We start from the raw sequence: 22,360 nt of genomic DNA, 5'->3' as shown, positions 1-22,360 counted from the left end.
ATTTCCACTTGGAAAATAAGTCTATCTTGCGACATGGTTGTTGTCGTCTTATGCATGTTATGAGTGTGTGGTTTTAAAAATATGTAATCTCATGTGTAGTCCGTAGAATTATTTCAATTCCAAAAGTTGCTCTATGTGACATGTTATGTAACTTTGTTTGTGAAATAAACATGAGTTTCAGAAAATAGGGATAAAACTGAATAAGAAATGCCATTATTGCAAGAGAATCAGTAATTCTTATAAAGCCATTTGAAAATTACACATCATACAGCTTCAGTCGATTCTTCATGAATCTCATCTGGTTGAAGGCCATTTGAAAAATAACTCCTATAAAACACTTATTGTCCTCATCTAAAAACTTCAATAATAATTACCTTTTGTCATTCATTCTCTATCAAAAAAAGTATTTTTTATTAGCTCCCATGGATTTTTTTTGTCTGATTACACAGTTGGACAAGAAAATCAGATGCCAACAACAAAAACTCATTTATATGCAGCAATCAGTTGCACCATTAAAAGGGAAGAAGCCCATGACAGTACAATAAACATGGAATTATAAGTAATTTGACAGAAAATTATAGTCATAATACGTATCATATTTACGAGGTTCCATAGATTCCACAAATAGAGTCATCACAACAATCGTCAAATACAAACCAAGGCCGAAGCCCAATGTTTTAAGCTCATACATTTGAGCATCAGTAGAAACTAGACAAAATATAATAAGTGCGATTATAGTTCTATGCACATAAGGAGGATTAGATATCATCTCCTACAAAATAGCTAAGTCAAAAGATGAAGCAAATAACCACACGAATTAACGGTGGATCTTCTCCAATGCACGAAGGACATAAGTGTGGTGAAAAGCTTCAGGAAGGCTATTGAACAAGTCCAAATGTTTGACTTTGCTGAGGATGAATTCAGCAGCGTCGATTTGTTGCCCAAGAGTAATGCCTTGAATATTACCTAGCATGCCAAACACTTTCTTTCTTGCCTTGCTAGCATCGAACTCAAACCCAATCCTACCAGCCAACTTATCAAGCCTAGCGTTGGTTTCATCCTGCCCTTTAGCAAGCAATTCAAGCAAAGCATCAGCCCTATCAACGAGTTTGCGCTTGTTACCTGTTTTCTTTGGACATTTTTTTCCAGTGTCACCGTTTGACTGTGCGGGAAGCTGAGTTCCGGTGTCACTGTCTCCCGTACTCTGATCTGGTATTTCTCCTGAGCCCATGGTGTTAACTGGTATTCCTTGTGAGTTCGTGGTGTTATCCGTATTAGTTCCAGAATGGCCATCAGCACTAGCTTCAAACTCAGCCTCCTGACTCCCATTACCCACGTTGAGATGTGAGCGCACACCATGGTAAAGCTCCTGCAAATCCCGACCAGAAGATCCCATTGCACGATCCTTACCAAAAATCTCTTTCCATTCATCAAACAGAGGCCACGACTTGAAACGCATGTAGCGTGCATTGTTATCTAGCTACAACACCATTAAACACCCATCACAAATCAAACACAGTCGCTCTTACAAAAAACAGGTGTAAACATAAGTAAAAGTCAATAATAGTAAGAAGCACACCCTAACAATTTGCTCCCATTGGTCGTTATCACAATCAATCTTGTGATCGCCCTTGTAATTGAAGCCAACGCCGCTTCGATTGAGCATGTTAACCAGAGAGGAGTAGTTTTTTTTCCATTGCTGGAGCTTGGAGCAGATATGGGGGGTTGCCTTAATGTCACTGTTCGGGCATTCAAGCTTGATGATTTCCTCAATCCGAGCTAGATACCCACCACGAAAGCCGTTATCTGATTTCCACTTGTTTACAACAAGGTCTTTTAGTGCTAACATCAAGGCCTCTTCCTCACGAGTAGACCAGCTGCGTCGAGTCTGATCTGTCTTCGGCCTGCGACCAGCCCTTTCCCAATTTGGGAATCTATTCCGACAAAAGCATATGAATGTGGGTAGGGTATTCTATAACTAACAACACAAGATTTGGTAAGGCAAAATAACTCACCTTCAACCATTTGAGACGTGTTCCAATTGCCAGATTCTCCCATAGTGAGCAAATATGCTAAGTAATAAGGAAAGACACATTCTTAGAACAAAAAATCATTGGTTCTCGATGGGTATCCTCATTAAAACTCAAATATCTTGGTTTCAAGCAAGATATTGTTAGTAACTTGGGATAAAATCAAACTTTGAGGGAATTTCATTGAAGCATACCTGAGTCTTCGAGCTGTTGCTGCTGGGAGGAAGAAATGAGGATGAAATTATATATTCTAGGGTTAGAGTGGTATGTTGGAGAAAAGTGGTAAAGATGGAGGGCAATAATGTCTGCACAAGGGAGTATGTGTTGTTTCTGGCCATTTCTAAGCACTAAAAAAACGCATCTTATTTTGTATCAAAGCAAAACCGAGAAACCCACTTTCTCAATAATTTAGTTTATTTTCTCAATATTTTGGTTTATTTTCTCATTTTGTTTCTTTTCTTGGACTTTCCTACTCATGTTATCAAACATGCCCTAAGTATAAGATCATCCACAGCCGCGGCGTCCGTGCCGCTGAGCAGGCTACGTGGTGCGTTTCTATTGGCCAACAGATTATCCGTTGGAAATTCATTTTTTTAAAATCGAAAATAATACCAAAAATTTTAAAAAAATATTTTCAGATTCCCAAAAATATGGCCGTTTTATTATCGTTTTTCTGAAATTTTTTTGATTTTTTATTTTATTCCCAAAATCATCTATAAATACACACATTCATCATCCATTTTTCACGTCAAATCATCTCCTATTCATCTCTCATTCATATTTTTTCATACAACTCATCTACATCTTCCTCTCTCAGTCAAACCCTTTCAAATGGATTTCACCGATATCATGGCGGAAGTGGAGCGCGAAGAATAAGAATACCATGAACAATATCGTGCCGCCTATGAAGCCTATGTCGCAGCCACTACCCCCGCCCCTCCTCCTCGACCAACTAGATCAATTCGCCGCTACATCCCTCATGATCGGGAGGGAGCCAACAAAAGGCTCGTTTCCGACTATGTTTCTGACCAGCCGCGGTTTCCGGAAGATTACTTTCGACGCCGTTTTCGCATGTCAAAACGGTTGTTTATGCGTATTGTCAACACATTGTCTGCCCGTGTTGAATACTTTCAATCAAGTAGAGACGCAACCGGTCGGCAAAGTCTCTTGGCGTTGTAGAAGTGTACTTGTGCCATCCGACAACTTGCTACTGGGCAAACAGCTGACCTCTTCGATGAGTATTTTCATGTCGGTGAGTCAACTGGAATCCTATGCCTTACAATTTTTGCGACGACGTTCGTTCTGCTTTCGGTGAGGAATTCCTTCAGGTACCCACCACCGATGATTGTCAACGGTTGCTTCGTCTTCACGAAACAGTCCACGGTTTTCTCGGTATGCTTGGCAGCATTGACTGTATGCATTGGAAGTGGAAGAATTGTCCGAATGCTTGGAGGGGGCAACACTTAAGCTGCCACAAAGGAGGCGGCCCAAAACTTATCCTTGAAGCGGTCGCCGACTACTGCCTATGGATTTGGCATGCATATTTCGGTATTGCCGGATCCAACAACGACTTGAACGTGCTCTATTCTTCACCACTCTTCAATGATGTTTTGAAAGGTGTAGCACCGGCGATCAACTTCATCGTCAACGGAAATGCATATCACATGGGTTACTATCTCGCCGATGGTATCTACCCAAGGTGGTCTACTTTCGTGAAGACGTTCAGCAATCCGCAAGACCCGAGACGGGTTCTTTTTGAGCAGCGTCAAGTGTCTGCTCAGAAAGATGTCGAAAGAGCTTTTGGGGTCCTTCAAGGCCGATTCAACATTGTGAAGGCCCCGTCTCGGCTGTGGTACGTTAAGAATATCGTCGACATCATGTACACGTGTATTATCTTGCACAGCATGATTATAGCTGACGAAGGACCGAGGGCGGCTAACATTTACGACGAGGATGAAGCCGGAAGCTCAACCGCGAGATCTCTCCCACGCCGAGGTGTGTATACGACGGTGAGCGAGAGGATCGAAACAAGAAACACAATGCGCGATACCCGAACCCACACTGAGCTACAAGAAGACCTAATCAAACACATTTGGGCGAAATTCGGTCACGAGTAGTGGGTTTTTTTAATTTTATGAATTTAATTATGTAATTTTTAATTTTTAGGATTTTAATTATGTAATTTTTAATTTTTTTGTAATTTGTAATAGTATTCCGGGTATTTTTAATGTATTTTAATATTGTGAAAATGTTTTTATTTAAATTGAATAATAGAATGGTGAGATCCTTGAGCATGTCCTTGCGGAAGATCATGGATGAGGGTGTTGTTCTCTTGCCTAAGAGCAAGGAGTAAAAAAGCAATAAAAGTGGGTCCGGGCTCACATCCATGCTATTTGGTAAGAGCACGGAGCACGGATGGGGATGCTGTAAAATATCGGCATAGATCGGGAATCCTATGCACGCGTTTGATTTTAGTTTTTAGAGATGGGAGGAGATTAATAGAGTGAAGAAAAAATGATTAATTTAAGAGAAGAGAGAGAGGTGTGGCCTAGTTGACATTGCAAAAGGTGTCTTGTAGCTGAGAGGCAAATGGCCCCAAAGATTTGAGGCAGCAATTCGAAAACAACCTGCATTTGGACGTACCTTAAATATCTGACAGTGAACGTGATAATATTTTTGCCCCATGCATGTCACCATCCCTGTCTCCACCCCCCCCCACCCCACACCCATGCAGGAGTGACTCTTAATCGGCATACGTAGCCCATCCCTTCATCATTCATTCTCATATACTACTCCTCTATTAATATTATCCTCTTCAATTTACAGACAACATTTGTATTCATTGATCGTCTCTTTTCTTACAACAGTAAATTACTCATAACTACTTCAACTCATTTCATAACATACTATAGTACCTCCCCCCCTAATGCTAAAAATATAAATTTCTTTCCTCTTTGTTATGTCCCATAAAAATAGAAACTTTTCTTTTTAAGAAATTTTTTTCTCTTTAATGAGGTGGGACCCATTTTTCCACGAACACACTTTTCTTTTTCTCTCTCTCATACTTTACCAATTTTGCATTTAAACCCATGCCGTTTCAAAAGTTCCTATTTTTAGGAGGCGGAGGGAGTATTACTTATTAAATAACTATATACTACTCCATATAAGTGTACATTGAAATTGACTTTATTGCAATTAATTTTTCAGAAAATATAAATGGATCAAATAAGACAAAACTCAGGCTACCAAATTAGTTTCTGAATCCAGGAATATTTTCAAAAATCATGGGATATATTGGCACTATGGAAGGGATCTTAGCGGCCTTTTTAGTCAAAACTTCAAATATAATAAAAAAATATAAGGTCGGAAATAGCTAGCTTTTATAGTTAGATCAGAAAATTAAGTTAACTTAACGAGAACAAAAATAGTAAGTTAAGGGCCATGCAAGTAGGGTTTCATATGTATATGAGGGGTGTTGACATAATAAACAAGAAAGTCCCATGTATTAATAATTCTTGTTTTTATTTCTGTCACACTCCAATTCCAAACAGAGTACACAAATCTCATCCACACGAGTTTTTGAGACTATTCATTCACCCCTCTTCTTTCGATTTATTTATTTTTATTTAAATTGTATACTGTCTTGTATGGTGTATGAGATTTGCTAACATGCATATCATATTCCAGGTGTCAACAAAAATTAATGGGCATATATATTTGTAATTACTACTATATCGTCTAATAATCAGTGACGTACAAAATCAAATTACATTTTTGGAAGACATAGTATGATAGTAATATTATATTCATCAATTTTTTAGAAAAATTAGGAACAACTCTAATCTATAATTACTTAATATCAGATGTTACTCAATTAAATAAATTACTCCTACTATTTGAGCATCGTGAATAAGTCGAATTACTCCTACAAGTTGATCTGCATGATGAATATCTCTGCTGGCAATACAAAAGAATTCATTTTCGACATCTAGGGATGAATATACATATATAATTCTAGCCACAATATTGGAAACTGCGTGTTAATTCTTCTAACGTTCATATCTGGATATAGTAGTATTTTAAAGAAAATAAATTATTTACCAGCGCTCGAGAAACAGATTGATATTCCTAAATTTTGTCTCATATATTCGTCACACATCAACTATAATTGACGAGGTTCTGTTTTGATTGCATCATGATATATGTATGTAAAGAGAAAAAATAACTAATCATCATAAACATAGAAAAGACAAATATATTATGGGTTATTACATTTTTTTCTACTTAAATTAATGAGTCTTAATCAAGGCGTAATTAACATGATCATATATAAGTGGAAATAACTCTAATTGATGTCTTTTCAAGACCATTAATTAAAAGATTAACAATTGTCGTGATCAAAGAGTACCTGGCCTTGCCTTTTCGTGGACCCATACTTGTTTCCACTTGAACTTTGATAGCTTTACACGATCTTGAAAATATTCTGTAAGATTTTGCGACAATTTGCAAATTCGAAAGGCACCAATCTTTAATGGAGTATATTCTGTAATATTTTTAAAAATTGCAAATTCGAAAGGCAACAAATTTAATGTGAAGTTGCGTAGAGAAGGTGAATCAAAGATGCCATACGTAGTAGTAATGCTACGTGGTGCCATAATGTTTGACATTTTTTTCACTAATTAATGTTACGATTTTTATTTTTATGCAAATTGGTATATAATGTTTACAACTGTCGAGGAATATTTTGTGCATCTCTTATTGGGCTTCAAAGCCCCAACATAGATTTAATCCACTTGTGGTCATACTAATGCTAAGTAACATAGAAATTTATGGTGTGAAATTGAAATTAGAGTTTATAAATTTAAATCCAATGTTGGGGATTATAAAAAAATTGAATTTGGAATATAATTACAAATCCAAATTACTAAATTCCAGTATTTGAATTTCATAGATATTTGAAATTTCAAATAATTATTTAATTGGATATATTCACACGCATACACAATCACTCATACAATTACAAACACAAACCACATATACACATGCACAATACGCACGATGCACATATAGTATACACACATCGACAATCCTCTTTGACGACAAACGGTAGACCCCAAGAATGTATGTATATTGTATACTGCCTGAGACCAAGTACTTACTCTTTTTCTTATAAGGTAGTTTTCGCTTTCATGTAAAAATCGAGCAGACTTTTTCTATTATCCATCATTATTCTTTACGTTCTTTTCGATTTCTATTTTCTTCATCCCAATCTTCTTCTCCAAGAGAATCAAGACTCGTGACACTATACATGATAATGTTGGAATATTGTCTACAAATGAAATTACCAAAAATGAAATTTGAAAAGGACATGATAGAAGATATTTTCCCCTTAGAAATTACATTACCACCCCAGCAACTCTTAGTTTATTTTTGTTATTTTGTGGTATATAGTAGTATTAAGTTTATAAGCATATTTTATTTTTCTGAAATTGGGGATTACTGGAGTGATAAAAAGGGGTCCAAGAGAGACTTGTACTTGGTGATTGGACATCAAGGTCTGCTTCCTCGTGATGTTGTTAAAATTATTGAGATTACTATTTAATGGAGTAGAAAATAGAGTCAAAGTTTGAGGAAAACAATACAACGTTGGAAGTCATATTGAATGACTGAAGTTTTGCATTGCTCTGAAGACCGAACTGAATCATGCTATGCTATCTCCCCTAAAAATACAACAATTTTACCATATTGGATCTTTCTTTGAAATTAAACCATTTCTAAAAATGATACTCGCTCTGTCCTATAATAGATGTCACAATTTCCTTTTTAGTCCCACAAAAGATGTCACATTTCCTTTTTTGAAAAAAGTTATCTCTCACATTAATATAAATATATTATTTTCTCTCTCCACTCAAAACACAAAACAATATCTCCTAAAATCCCATGTCATTTCCCAAGTGTGTCATCTATTATGGGACGGAGGGAGTATTTTTTTCATTAATGAGTGAGTTTCATTTACCATTAACAAAACTCAATCACTTTTTCTTTCTATATTTCTCTCTTACTTTATCAATTATGCATTAAAACTCGTATGATGTAATATATAATATTTATTTGATAAGTTCATATATTAAATGTACTCCTACAATGTGAATCAAATATAATCAATTTATTTCAGTCAATCTTTTTCTTTTCTAGAAATAAAATCTCAACTGTGTACAAATTTCTCGACAGACGACGTTGAAGGTCAATCTTGTTCTAGCTTTGGAATTCTGTATATTTCCCTCTCCAAATATAGTTGTGGAGAACGTTATCTATCATGGAAATTGGAAGCTGACTAGGATTAGGATTGAGAGATGATTGTGATTAGGAATCTGTTAAGGACCTAAATCCTTAACGTCGATTTCCACACAAAATCAAGAAACGAGATGTCGTCGTTGTCGAGCGCCCAACGTTGGGTCGTGACTTGGACGGCAAAAAGGGGCGGTTGAGCGCGAGATCAACCTCGTCGGCAACCTTAGGAGATGTTTCTTGTTTGCTACTCAATTGAGCCAAAAGAATGATAATTTCATATATTGATTGAATGAATAAAAAAGATAACAGTCTATCCTATTTATAATGCTACTGACTTAATGAACAAGAAAACAAAGATATAGAAAATGATATGCTAAATCCCTATAATATCTAAACTAAATATTAATAATAGCTAAATCCCTATAGTGGTTCGTATCAACTCCCCCACGGTTAAAATCCACCTTGTCCTCAAAGTGGGAACCACGAAGCAAAAAGGAGAGTTGAAAGCAGAAGCTTCGGCGATTTATCTCCTCCGGGATCAAATGTAAATATGCACGGTCGCTGTATTCGAGCCAATGCAGATCCATTTCGTACCCCACCCTTTATCTCGAACTCCCATTGTGTTGGATCAAGAAGATCACCACTCTTGTCATCAAACACCGAATCAAATGTAAATTTCCTTTCATCAACAGCCAGTGAATCTTTGGAAAGTTTTCTCAACATCGCACCTTCATTTTCACCCCAAGAATTCCAAACATCATTTTTGGATGGCCCTCGAACAACATTGGATGAGTCGACGATATTCTTCCCTTCGTCAGTAGAATCGTCCCCCTCATCTTTGTCTAACGATTCCTCTTCCTCCTTTTTCCTTACTCGTTTCTCACTAGGCAATCTAATGGCAACGTTTGATACAGATCCTATATCCGGACTGACAGCAACACGATCCCCGGTCTTATTTGCTGTTGTCTCTAATATGGAGTCCTCGAAATCACCAAGCTCCTCTTCTTCACCAATCTTCTCATCATATGCCCCGACAAGCACTTGCAGCGGCGTATTGTCGGTCTTGACGATCTCTTCCATGGCCTCGTCGTTTGGAACATCAAGATTATCGCCCCATTGTTAGCTGCATTGTTGGGAACATCCTCAACTAGATTATTGTCATCAATATTCTCCTCAAACAATGCATTCACGCGGGCGAGAAGAGCGGCTTGCTCCATTCTATAAATCCGTAATTTCTCGTTGTAATCGTCTAAGGCCGCTTGTTGGACAGGCGTGAGTGATCGAACCATGAGTTCGGGATTATTGGGGAGACCACGCTGTTGCCTCGAATCCCTAAACTGTCTGGACTTTTGAGGCAGGTTCACAGAGCCAGATCGGGTCCGGGCAGCTGCAGGCAGCATCGTTGTGTGGTGACTCGGAGATTGGTCGAACTGCTGTGGCTCTCCAGACGGGTGGTAGCTGCGGCGGGGTTGGTTCGGCTGTTGCCAATCCAGGGGGTCGGTAGGTTGATTGGGTGGTGGCTGGTAGGATGGCAGATGGTGGCGCCGAGGCTGGCGGCTCACGTACGGGCTTCTATCAGGCTGATAGGGATGTGACTTGTCCGGTTCCAAACAGGATGGTTGTTCCTCGCAGGTAGAACGACGCACGGGCAGTAGTGGACAACGGCGATTGGTTCGATGTCTGGGCGGATCCCAGCAACTAGGTGGACGCGGCGGTGGTTGATCATAATCCGAGTACCCCTGCGATGTCCGGTGAGGCGGTGGTTCCCAACAAGAGGGTTGTCGCGTCGGTGGAGGGTCATAGGGATCGAAATCCTGGAGTGATCGGTTACCGGGAGGATCCCAACAGGTAGGGTGACGGATCTGGACCGACTCCATTTGGTGAGGCGGTTGCGTATCCCGGTGGTATTTTGCACGGCGCCCAACTTCGGTGTAGCTGCGTGACATATGGTAGTGGTCGGTGTATGCGTATGACATGTTGATGGATTGAGGCGGGGCTGTGGTGGATGATATCGTCCGACTTCAATGCGGCACGCGGGAATCCTTCCCGTCGGGCGTTGCAGAAGTAGAGTTGTCCGGCGGACAGGCGGGACACGACAACCAAAGCAGTTGTTGTGCGCGGAATGGTTTCCGTCGGGCAGCGGTGTAGCTTCGGTTCGAGATGGTGGGAGGGTCAGCTCTCAATGAAAGCACCAGTTGTTAAGGACCTAAATCCTTAACGTCGATTTCCACACAAAATCAAGAAACGAGATGTCGTCGTTGTCGAGAGCCCAACGTTGGGTCGTGACTTGGACGGCAAAAAGGGGCGGTTGAGCGCGAGATCAACCTCGTCGGCAACCTTAGGAGATGTTTCTTGTTTGCTACTCAATTGAGCCAAAAGAATGATAATTTCATATATTGATTGAATGAATAAAAAAGATAACAGTCTATCCTATTTATAATGCTACTGACTTAATGAACAAGAAAACAAAGATATAGAAAAAGATATGCTAAATCCCTATAATATCTAAACTAAATAATAATAATAGCTAAATCTCTATAGTGGTTCGTATCAGAATCTATCATGGAAATTGAAAGCTGGATGGAATTAGGATTACAAAAATATAAATAAAAAAAATCACGTTTGTGTTTCCTTTCCCACATGCCGCAAGGCGGGTCAAGCAAAGCATGCGGTTTGTATGATCTACACTGGGCTCCCAAATTCGTCTTCACGGACTGTGAGTTTTTCGAATGCAGTTTGCACTGTCAGTTCAACATGTTCTGGACTCTGAGAGGTATTTCTCGCGAGGCACAAGTTTCAAATTTGGTTTGTTTGTTTGTTTTGTTTTTTTTTTTTCCATTTTTCGGTTCGGTTGATTTAAAATTTTTGTAAAATTTCAGTTTTTCGATTAAGTTCGTACGTAAAAAACCGAAAAAACCTAAACACCAAATTTCTTTCTAAACTTATATACTCCCTACGCCTCCCATTATCTGTCTCATTTTAACTGGGCACAAGTTTTAAGAAACGTAGAGAAAATTAAATGGAAAAAGTTAGTGGAATGTGAATCATACCCTTGAATATTAGTTTCAAAATTAAATGTGAGTGAAATTAATTAGTGGAATGCAATGCCCATTACCAGAAATGGCATTCAATAAACACATCATGTCGGTAATGTGTAGGAAGAAGTTTTCTCCGAAGTAACTTTATTATCTTTTCCCAAGATTGAATTTTTGTTTTCTGTCCTTTGCTCCTTGTCTTTGAACATGTTCCCGCCAAATTAAAGCACGTTTCTTCAATTTAATGGCAACCAATTTGACCTTGTTGCTATCATTGATTTTTTTATATAAAAAACGCACTCTACTTATTTAACCAATCAATGAACTCACCAGGAAGAGTCTTACCCTCAAATTCAAGAATCTCAATCCGCATGTCGATATCACGCGCTGCGAAAATCCTACAGTACTTGTACCAGCTTTCCTCTGTACGGGCAAAAGGGTTATCGTCGTCGGCATTGTCATGATTGGATAGATTTGAATATGAGTTTGCCTCAGTTGAAGTCTTCAGTTGTGCCATTCGTCGTTGGAGGTCTCGAACCTGCAGTCTTAGATCATTTTTCTCGGTGTCACACAGGTTACGATGTCGTGCAGTCTCTTCGTCTGGACTCCACATCCTCCACCGCGACCGTCACAACGAACATTGCCACGTCCACCGCCATATCTACGTCCAGCTATTGATAATCAACTTGGATTGTGATACCAATTAATTCATAAACGTATAGAGAATGACTTAACTCGTAAGTAAATAAGAGAAATCCTATTTTTTAAATGAATATTATTATTAATAAAAAAATGTATTGAAAACAAAGACATTCGTTATTTATAAGTGCTTAGAAAACACTAGGGATATTCTGCTTAATTTACAAACACTACACGAATTTTAAGTCATTTTGACACAGAAAACGTTTCAATATCGTCAACGTTTACCGCTGGAACTTCATCATAAAATTTAGCTACAATTTTCATATTTATAGTCCCTTATATAAAGTAAAAAGAGGACGCATGTTTTTAGTTTACCAGACTAATTAGTTCCCCCCTATCAATTTTATATACTTGTGCATTGGCGTTGAATTATGTAACAAATAATAGTATTACTATTTCATAGCACTGTTTCGACTGTCAGAATATTCAGACCTCTCTCTACACAAAACTACATTAATAGACATGATTATTCGTATATTTTGTACTATTTCCTTCTCACAAATTCTGGAATGGACCAAGTGATGATGTGATTTTACAAAAGATAAATTAATAGAGGTTTTCGACCATATACGATAAAGACGATCACGTATATACATTGACATAACAGTAAATAAATGAGGCCGGATTGATATATAAATGAATGAAAAAATTTAAGAATAAAATGATTGTGGGGAGAGGCGTCGCTGTCCTTTGCCTGGCGAGGGTTCATAATACTAACATTATTGCAATATGCCGCCTCCATGCAACATAACTATCTCAAGATGCACGTACAAATCCGTTATCTATATACATAGTGGTTAATTAGTTAACATTTAGACTCATATTTCTTTTTGAAAAACTAAAGATATGAAAATTACTGCATTTAACAATTCGATTAGGCGATGGCCAGACACTGTTGACGTCAAAATTGCCGATACAGAGAACAATGTCGGAATGACGCGAAATTTGCATGGTGACTCGACGTCGTTTAGAGTGCAAAAAAGTAAATTACTATTTTTCTAGAGTTATTTTTAATTTTCTGATTTTGTTTTATTTACTTTTGACGCCCTAGAGTTTCCTAACCGCCTAATAGTGGGTTTCATTGTTTGGAACTCATACTTGATTAATAGGAATATTTTCATTTTCAAAAGTAGGGTTTTATATATTACTCTCCACTTCAGTCATTCTTTATACGTTTCTGTACCATGACTTTATATTAATCAAACACCTTCATAGATCCACAAATACAGTTTGTAATTTTTCAGGACGAGCATATTATGAACAAGGATGCAAAAAGAATTAGCCACTCGATCCCTCATAAAATTGATGGATTAGAATTGAGAGAGGACGATTAGAAGGAGTCATCACACGTGGCCATGAAACTAATCACATATTTTTAGATTTCCTTCCCTAATGAACTATACAATCATTTGTTTTATGAGTACTACTAAATAGAATGACAATTGTAAAAGATAGGGTTCTGTGCAAATGGTCGTGTGGTAGCATTCGACTCCTTCCTTTTTCCTTTTTGTCTTTTTATTACACTTGTTTGTTTGGTTGCCATGAAGTCACGTGAAAGCCTGCCTGAATTTCCCCCTCTTTCCTATATAACACCATCTAAACCTCACCTTATTACGCCCTTTTACACACACATCATCAACCACTGCCTTAGCTTCCCCTCCCTTCAATCAACACAACATACCACTTCCATTTTCCTCGAATTGGATCAAGCAAAAAAAAACCTTTCTCAACTAGTCTTTTTTAATTTTCTTACTAAAAAATGAACTTAAACTCCCCCCCTTCACATTTTCCTATGCACCAAATTGACAATGATCATGAGCAGCCCTTTGTCCCAAATCATTCCTCTTCCGTCTCGTGCCATTTTTTCTTCGATCCTACCCGGGATCACGCCGGATTCTATGATCACCACCAACTATACCAACCTAGCCATCACATCGCGGTACGTACCTATATTTTTTTCTTTTTTTTTTTCAAATTTAAATTTAGTTGTGATATGAGTTTAATTTGCTTTGATCTTTAGGGTGATCAGAACTACCGGTACCACGGTGGATCAGCATACGAGACGAAGGGCGGATCAGCATACGAGACGAAGGGCGCGGACGACAGCAGCCTAAATCTAACCCTATGGAAGAAGGAAAGTGATGAGCTTCAAAATAGCAGTAACCCTATGAGATGGATGTCTTCCAAGATGAGGGTGATGCAGAAGATGAAGAAGACGGATCATGATCGCGCTGCTGTGGTTAAGACAACAACAACGGCGCAACAGCCTTCGTCGTCATCTGTGGAGACTGACCTGAGCAGCAACAGCTCCTCTTACAACAACAACAGTCCAATTAGGGTTTGCTCCGACTGCAACACTACCAAAACCCCTTTATGGAGAAGTGGTCCCAAAGGCCCAAAGGTAATTAACAACTTTTTTTTAATCATAGAGTGGGATAGTTAGTTATCAAATTTTCACTAATTTTATCTATTTTATTAATTACTTCACAAGTAAAAAACGTAGATCAAATATGCCATGATCTTTAAAACAAATTGAAAAGTTTGGGATAAATTTGATAACTAACCCTAACTAAGATTATATTTTCCTAATAAACCAAGAATTCTTTTTTTAAAAAATATGATTCTTGATTAATTTGTATTTTTTGTATGTATATTTGCAGTCGTTATGCAACGCGTGTGGTATAAGGCAGAGGAAGGCCAGGCGCGCCATGGCTGCAGCTGCTAACGGGGGCAGTCAGGACCCGGTGACGAAGATCAAACTGCAGCAGAAAAGGAAGAACGGGCACGCCGCGTCGCAGCTGAAGAAACGCTGCAAGACAGCAGTGACCGTGGCGGGTTCAGGTGGGAACGGGCAGAAGCGGATTGGTTTCGAGGATTTTTTGATAAATTTAAGCAAGAATTTGGCGTTTCACAGAGTGTTTCCCGAGGACGAGAAGGATGCTGCGTTCTTGCTCATGGCTCTATCTTCTGGCCTCGTTAATGGTTGATTTTTTTTTCAATTCAAATTTGGGATCCAATTAAGCAGATTAGGGTTAATTAATGTGTGTGAGTGCTCTTTTTTTGTGATGGATCGAGATTAGGAGATCAAGTGAGTGAGACTTTAATCATGTCTTTTTTTCTCTCCATATTTAATAAGAAATCATGCATAATAAATTTGTGTGGTGATCTTGATTTGTAAAACCTCTTGTGACAAGTTGATAACCTAATATGGATCTCTTGTTCACATATTTATCTCAACTTATTATGTTTTAATTTGAATATTCAATCAACATTCATGTCTGTAGTATATCTTTTTAATTTATTCAATCATTTTCTACTTCTTTTATTTTTGGCTCCATTTTCTTTGTTTATTCAATTAACATTATTGTACGGAACAAGAAGTGATAGAACAAATTCTATTTGCAGCCTTGACCGAGGTGATTGTTGATCATCGAATTCTTGTCATGCCAAATAAATATATTACTAATATATTGTATATGGAGATCATTGTGAGATGCTAAAATAATCCCAAATGCTCCCATAGATAAAAAAGAACAAACATATAATAAAAATCTAGCTAGTAAGTTAATAATTGATTGATACTGTCTTTTTCTTTTGGGGATTTTCAAATTCAACTCATTATGCAAAGAAATAATTGCACTAGCTGTTTATTTGTTGTATATGTGTGTTTCTGGCAATATTAGTATTACATTGTGTGGACCAAGATATATGTATGTAATGTGTGTGTGTGTGTGTGTTTTGTGTAAAACTGTTAATGGAAGATATGAGAGGGTGTGGGTGCAGTGCAGAGGATTATCTTGTTATGTGTCTGCGGGGCCTGAATGCTGATTGTGATGATACGAAATAAATGTCAACTTTTACGCTTGTGATAAGTCATTACTTTCTCAGTTTCTATTTCTCTTTTTGTATGTTTAGTCAATAACATTTACAAATTTTTAAATTCTGGTTTCTTTCCTTTTCCATTTAGGGGTCGGAGGATCTGAAATCAATGCTACCTAGTCAATAACAAGTGTCATCTTGATTTTCGGTTCAATTTGTACCAAGTTTCTTTTTCAAAATATATTTCGAATGTCTGTGCTATCATGAAATTGAAATTAGATTAGAATGGAATAATTGTGTCTCATGATTAATTATCTTAGTTTATTTTTTTTACTAATTTCATCCCAGATAGATCATATATATTGTCACTTATTTAATACTATTATATCTCGATGAGATCTTATCTAACGAACTGAAAACCATCATAATGTATTGTATATATATTGTGTGTGTATAGCGTGTGCAATGTGTGATTTCGTGAGAGTGAGCAGTGTGTTGTTTATTGTGCATATAGTGTGTGTACAATTCCTTCAAATTTAATTTCATAACAATTACTTCATGATACCCACCAAAGACTTTGAAATTGAATTAGATAAATAATCCCTTTAAAATTGTTATAATCGGTAGAGGGGATTCATTCTATTCACTGAATTATAATACAGATTTACAAATTTATAGGCTAGCTATACTCTATGTAAGGTAAACCTAATTTACAATGAATGATACTCTATTCTTGGCAAGATATACTCCAAATCAATTACATATTATTTCCTGATTCTATGCGATATTATTCTAACACTCCCCCTCAAGCTAAGTAACGGAGTTTCCGATACTTAGCTTGCACAGTACTTCTCTGGCGGGCCTAACGATCACGGCTTTTTTTTCACTTGGATTCAAGTTATATGGAAGAGATAACTGAACCGGATGGATCAGTTAGCAAATGTCGTTGCCACTTGATCAAGTTGATCTCGCTATCGCACGCCAACAATGTAATTTATAAACTCCCAATTTTGCACTACTTTAATAGTAAAGCGGCAAGTTCGAGGTCGATCCCACAGAGAAGCTAGTGTATCAAGTGTGTGAGTAGTGAACAGGGGGTTGGCTGTTGCCACGCTTTAACTGGCGAGTTTTTAACTACTGATTTTTACTCTAGACAGAATTTAAGTCACTAACTTGATCAAGGAAATTTTAACTACTGGGTCAAGTGAATTTCAGACTGGAATGAAAATTAACTATGTGAAACAGTAAACACCATGATGTCCCTATCTATAAGGGGGGACTGAAGGCCGGCTACCTTTTAGATATCCGACAGAAGATGGTGGACCGGATTCACAGCTGGTCTCACAGACATCTCTCTCTTGGAGGGCGCCTCGCACTGATCAAGAGCACCCTTGTCACCATCCCTCTTCACATCTTCCAGGTCCTAAAGCCGTATGAGTATTGGATGAGGGAGTTGGAGCAGATCTTGGCCCGGTTCTTTTGGGGCACGGTTGGGGAGCAGAGGAAGATTCACTGGGTTAGCTGGAAGAAGAAGATTTGTCTGCCGTTGGATGAGGGAGGCCTCGGCATCCGTCGTTTCCGCGAGGTCGTCAAAGCTTTCAGCATCAAGCTCTGGTGGAGATTTCTCGCGCAGGATTCTTTATGGGTGCAGTTCACCATGCGCAAGTATTGTTTCCATGCTGGTCGTGCTTTCATTTCTCCTTACTCTGTGCATGATAGTCCTATATGGCATCGCCTCACTGGTATTAGGGGTAAGGTGCATGGTCTCATTAGATGGTCCCTCGGTGAAGGGCGGATTAGTTTCTGGGACGACGTGTGGGTCGGGGATCTTCCCCTTAGGACCTATTGTCCACCTGGGACTGATCTTCCTGCAGCTGATGTCTCTAGGTTTTGGCGTGATCATACTTGGCATGTTGAAAAATTGCATGATTATTTGGCTTTGTATGGTGTGCCTTTGCATGTGTTGGATATTATCAGGGATGTTCCGATCGAGGCGGGCAGGCGGGATGTGATGCGATGGAGCCTCACTGGCGATGGTGAGTTCTCGACGGCCTTAGCTTGGGAGCTCATCCGGACACGGTCCCCTAGACATTTCGGACTTCGCATGGTTTGGAATGCTGGGCTGACCCCGACCATCTTTGTCTTCATCTGGCGCCTCCTCCTCCAGAGGGTCCCTGTTGAGTGTTATGTTCAAGCCCGCAGTATCTCTCTTGCATCCAAGTGTCTGTGTTGTGTCTCTTCTTTTTCAGTTGAGTCGTTTCAGCATTTGTTTGTGTCGAGTCCTCTGGCGAGATCGGTTTGGGATTACTTCGATGGTTGGTTCCCTTACATTAGCACACACATTCACACGTGCACTGATATTGCACTTAGATTAGATTTTTGGTGGAGGTCCTCTCACAGGGCCACCGCCTTGCACATCAGCTTCATTATTCCCTGTTTGGTATACTGATTCATTTGGACGGAGAGGAATAGCTGCAAGCACCGCGGCATTTCTTTTCGTTCTTCACATATTATTTGGCAGGTTGTTCAGCATCTGCGGATCTTGGTGGCGGCGGGTGTGCTAGTCCCCCTTCATTGGCGCGGTTGCACCCCGGCCGTCGACTTCATGCCTTCGATTCCTCCTCGCCGGCGAGTTCTACGATCCCTGCAAGTGCTTTGGCATCCACCCGACGATCCTTGGGAGAAGCTGAACACCGACGGGGCCTTTACTAGCTCGACGAGACAGGCAGGCGGTGGGGGAGTGGTTCGTGGTTCAGACGGTTCCCTCCCGGGGGCCTTTTGCATGCCCCTCGTAGCTGGGTCGGCCTTCGAGGCGGAGCTCTTAGCTCTTCTTCACGGGCTGACTTTGGCTATGCAGTTCTCATCGCATGTTTGGGTCGAGATGGATGCGGCAGCAGTGGTCGCGGTGTTCACTTCAGGACGCGGAGGAGCAGCGGATGTGAGACACCACATGGCTCGCATTCGCACTTTGCTCGCACAGACGCAGTTTATGTTCTCTCACATCTATCGAGAGGGCAACCGGCCAGCCGATTTTTTTGCAGGTAGGGGGTCCAGACCCCTGCCATCACCTTCTTTGATGCGGATTCAGCGCCTCGGTATTTGAAGTCGCTCGTCAGGATGGACCAGTTGGGCTATCCGATCTTCAGATTCAGATATCGAGATGGATGACTACTTCACATGGTTCGTAGTTTTGATTTATGGTTTTTTATTTTCCTGTGGAGTTGGCCAGTTTTTGGCCATCATCCTTGTTGTTATTTTGGTGTATAGCTTTGTTATGTTTGTTTTCTCGTTACTTAGATGGTTAGTACCCGGTCTGTGGGGATACCATAGTAGCTTTGTTAGCTCTTGTGATTTGTATCTTTCGTGCGGACCGAGTCACTTTTGGGCTTGGATGATGTATGTTCTTTTGGCGATTTTTGATATATACAGGTTGGGGGTCCGCCTTAACCCCTCGCCGTGATGGTGTTTGAGAAAAAAAAAACAGTAAACACCATGATGAAAACGAAAACAGCTTTGATTAAAACTAAAACACAGAACAGTACAGCGTGAAATTTAAACTAAGCTAACACTTCGGAAATACGAAAGCAATTAAGACCGGGGAGATCCTCGGCGGGAAACTTAAGAATACGCCGACATATATCAAGTATTCTGTAGCGCTCCTTCGATCGCCCTTTCTAACTAAGCGTTACTTTATCTAAGCTATCTAGAGAACTGAACTAGACTAGAGAGCTACACTAAACTAAACTAAAGACGGAAAGTAAAGGATCGGATCTGCTTTGCGTGGTGGCACATCCTCTATTTATAGGCTTGGCATGACTTCCAGCTGAATAACGATCTTGGCAGGGAATATTCATTCATGCTGAGAGTGAACGACTCATTGATTGCTACGTGCTTTCCTTCTAGAATGACGACGCTTTTCTGTAACAGATTCGTGACTCAGCTCCGTCCTTACGTCTCATATATCATCACGTGTCCCCTTCTAGAACGTTGTCCTTGATAACAGAATGCTGCGCACCATCCAGCTCATAGCCTCATGTGTCCTTCTTCTGGAAGCCAGCGGTCCCCTCCTTGACTGCTTGATTACTCCCCTTGATCAACTCCTCTGCTTTCTGGCCTTTTTCGCCTATTGTACTTGCTTGATCAGTCTGGCCTTGTTGTCTTGGTCAAGTGGCATTTCTGCACATTTAACACTTGTTTTGCGCGATAAAACCGATCAACTAGCGTACATTTTACCCCCAAACCGATGCATGAAATGAGCCTTATCATTCTCGAAAAGACTTTGAGTCCACCGCCTTTGTCAAGATGTCGACCAGTTGATCTTTTGATTTCACATATGGCATCTCCACAATTTTTGCTTCAAGGTTCTCCTTTATGAAGTGTCGATCTACCTCCACATGTTTCGTTCTATCATGTTGAACCGGGTTTTCGGAGATACTTATCGCTGCCTTGTTATCACAGACAATTTGTAAGAAAGGATCGAACGAAGGTCCAATTCCATCATGAGTCGCCGTAGCAATAGAACCTCTGTTAACCTACTATTGATCCCTCTGAATTCCGCCTCTGCACTTGAAAGTGCTACAACCTTCTGCTTCTTGCTCCTCCATGTAACAAGATTACCTCATACAAAGGTAAAATACCCTGCAGTAGACTTCCTATCATTCAGATTTCCTGCCCAATCTGCATTAGTGAAACCATGTATCTCCAAATGTCCGTGTTTTTCAAACAGAAGTCCATGCTCTGTTGTTCCCTTCAGATACCGAACAATTCTCAAAACTGCTTCCCAATGTTTCTCTTGCGGCGCATGCATAAACTGGCTGACTACTCCAACTGCATACGCAATATCTGGTCTAGTATGAGACAAATAAATGAGCTTCCCAACTAACCTCTGATATCTGTTAGGTTTAGTATACTGAAAAGCATGTTTCGAGCGAGTTCCCACGAATAGAATCTTGCTTGTGTATGAAAAAAACTCTACAATCCACTTTTGACCCGATTCAGTATTATTCGAGCATTTCGCACGAATAGAATCAGTATATTATTACATTGTGTTTACTTGTACGTTTATAAGATGTTTTATAAACATTTAAATGCATAAGAAGTAAACAAAGCCTAAGTCTTTTGCTTAGTAGACTGGTTGTGGGCGTCGTCCACTTTAAGGTAACTACAGTCGGTTCTATGCAATGCTTTGCAAAAGAAAAAGAAGAATTTCACAATCTAGATAGGCTTTGGCTACCTATCGTGAAAGGTTGCAATGTCAGTCCGATTATTTCTAAGCCTTATTGAAATAAGATGACGTTGGTGTGGTATAGCACTGAATGGATCTAACAGCAAGACGTGTCTTTATGCTATCTACTGAAAGACGAGGTCTTGATAAATATCTATTTCTTAATCAATGTACGTTAGTATTGAGCATACGATATTGAGTATCTACTACTTTGACTTACCAAAGGTGCGGATTTTTCGTCACCCAACGATCCAGGTATATTGGGTAGTGGTGATCATTATCTAGCGGTGCTAGGATTTCTATTATGTTGAATCGTGCGCGAGGTGAGTCTCGTTTGATAATGTCCTCAAGAGGAGCTTGAACAATGTTTTATTATTCGGAAACTGGCCAGTTGGAATTTAATTATTCCATGAATAATAAATAAGTGTTTCTTGCTAAGTCTACTCTTGGAATTAATAAGATGTTAATTAATTAGGTCCATAGCAGACTTTAATTAATTAATGGGCATTTATATCTTAAGCGCGAGAAAGAAATAATAAACAAAATGGAAACCCGGAATACTTATAATTTCGGATTTGGATAGGGAGTTCAATATTACTTCTGTAGTGGCTGCTCGTAATATTCCAATATAAGCTTGTATTAAATTATGAGTTCAATTTAATTAGTAAAAAGCTAATTGGGGGAGCCCATATCCAAAACCTTCCATAGATCCCTGACTGGGCCCAATATGAACTATTATAAATAGGAGAATAAAAGAGACAGAAAACACGATTTAGTGTAGAAAATTTTCGCCCACTCTAATTATTAAGAGAGGGACGATTTTTTCAGTGAGTTTCTCCTCCGTGAGTTTTTCAGCTCTCCTCCGTGAGAAAGATCTGTCTTCTTTATTCGAGTCCTAGTGTTTCGATAAGATCAGCCCACCCTGATGTCGAGATACAGTTCGGGACACCAGTCAGAAGATCTGTGGTCTAGTATTGAAGATCATCGTGGAGAAGGCGCAAGCAATCGACGATTCTTTGGAGAATCAACGAGGTAAATTGGCTAACTCCGTAGAATTCATGTTTAGGATTTATATTCTATGAGCATGAATTATTTGCGTTCTAGCATGCAATTTTGTGTTAACATGTGAATTGATTAATCCCGTAATCTGTCAAATAGATCCTACGTCTGATTTATTTGTTTGTACAAGTCTTCCGCTGTGCAAGGGGCTATAAAACTCCAACAATTGGTATCAGAGCCAATTTTTGGCTCTGATTATG

The 22,360-nt window shown here is 39.3% G+C and overlaps 2 protein-coding genes across 2 annotated transcripts; one reads left to right on the top strand and one right to left on the bottom strand.

Moving 5' to 3' along the window:
• Nucleotides 1-589: 589 nt before the first annotated feature.
• On the bottom strand, nt 590-2,231 carry LOC121807525. Its single transcript, XM_042207779.1, has 3 exons — nt 2,016-2,231; nt 1,580-1,934; nt 590-1,480 (listed from the first exon to the last, which is right to left on the bottom strand). The coding sequence occupies exons 2-3, from the start codon at nt 1,847-1,849 to the stop codon at nt 818-820; spliced, it is 933 nt and encodes a 310-aa protein (XP_042063713.1). The 5' UTR covers nt 1,850-1,934; nt 2,016-2,231; the 3' UTR covers nt 590-817.
• An 11,431-nt stretch (nt 2,232-13,662) lies between these two features.
• Nucleotides 13,663-15,344, top strand: LOC121806925 (putative GATA transcription factor 22). The gene is made up of 3 exons (XM_042207102.1): nt 13,663-13,997; nt 14,079-14,459; nt 14,719-15,344. Exons 1-3 carry the CDS (start codon nt 13,818-13,820, stop codon nt 15,043-15,045), a joined length of 888 nt encoding a protein of 295 aa, XP_042063036.1. The 5' UTR covers nt 13,663-13,817; the 3' UTR covers nt 15,046-15,344.
• The last annotated feature ends 7,016 nt before the right edge of the window (nt 15,345-22,360 follow it).

Source organism: Salvia splendens, chromosome 6 (genome assembly GCF_004379255.2).
Source record: "Salvia splendens isolate huo1 chromosome 6, SspV2, whole genome shotgun sequence".
NCBI classification, from domain to species: Eukaryota; Viridiplantae; Streptophyta; class Magnoliopsida; order Lamiales; family Lamiaceae; genus Salvia; species Salvia splendens.
The sequence above is the reverse complement of the archived record's forward strand: the minus strand, read 5'-3'. Positions and strand labels throughout refer to the sequence as shown.

Coding starts and splice junctions, on each gene's coding strand:
- LOC121807525 (XM_042207779.1), bottom strand. CDS start 1,849: ATGTTAGCACTAAAAGACCTTGTTGTAAACAAGTGGAAATCAGATAAC. Junction 1,481..1,579: donor AATGGGAGCAAATTGTTAGG/GTGTGCTTCTTA, acceptor ATGGTGTTGTAG/CTAGATAACAATGCACGCTA.
- LOC121806925 (XM_042207102.1), top strand. CDS start 13,818: ATGAACTTAAACTCCCCCCCTTCACATTTTCCTATGCACCAAATTGAC. Junction 13,998..14,078: donor AACCTAGCCATCACATCGCG/GTACGTACCTAT, acceptor TTTGATCTTTAG/GGTGATCAGAACTACCGGTA. Junction 14,460..14,718: donor GTGGTCCCAAAGGCCCAAAG/GTAATTAACAAC, acceptor GTATATTTGCAG/TCGTTATGCAACGCGTGTGG.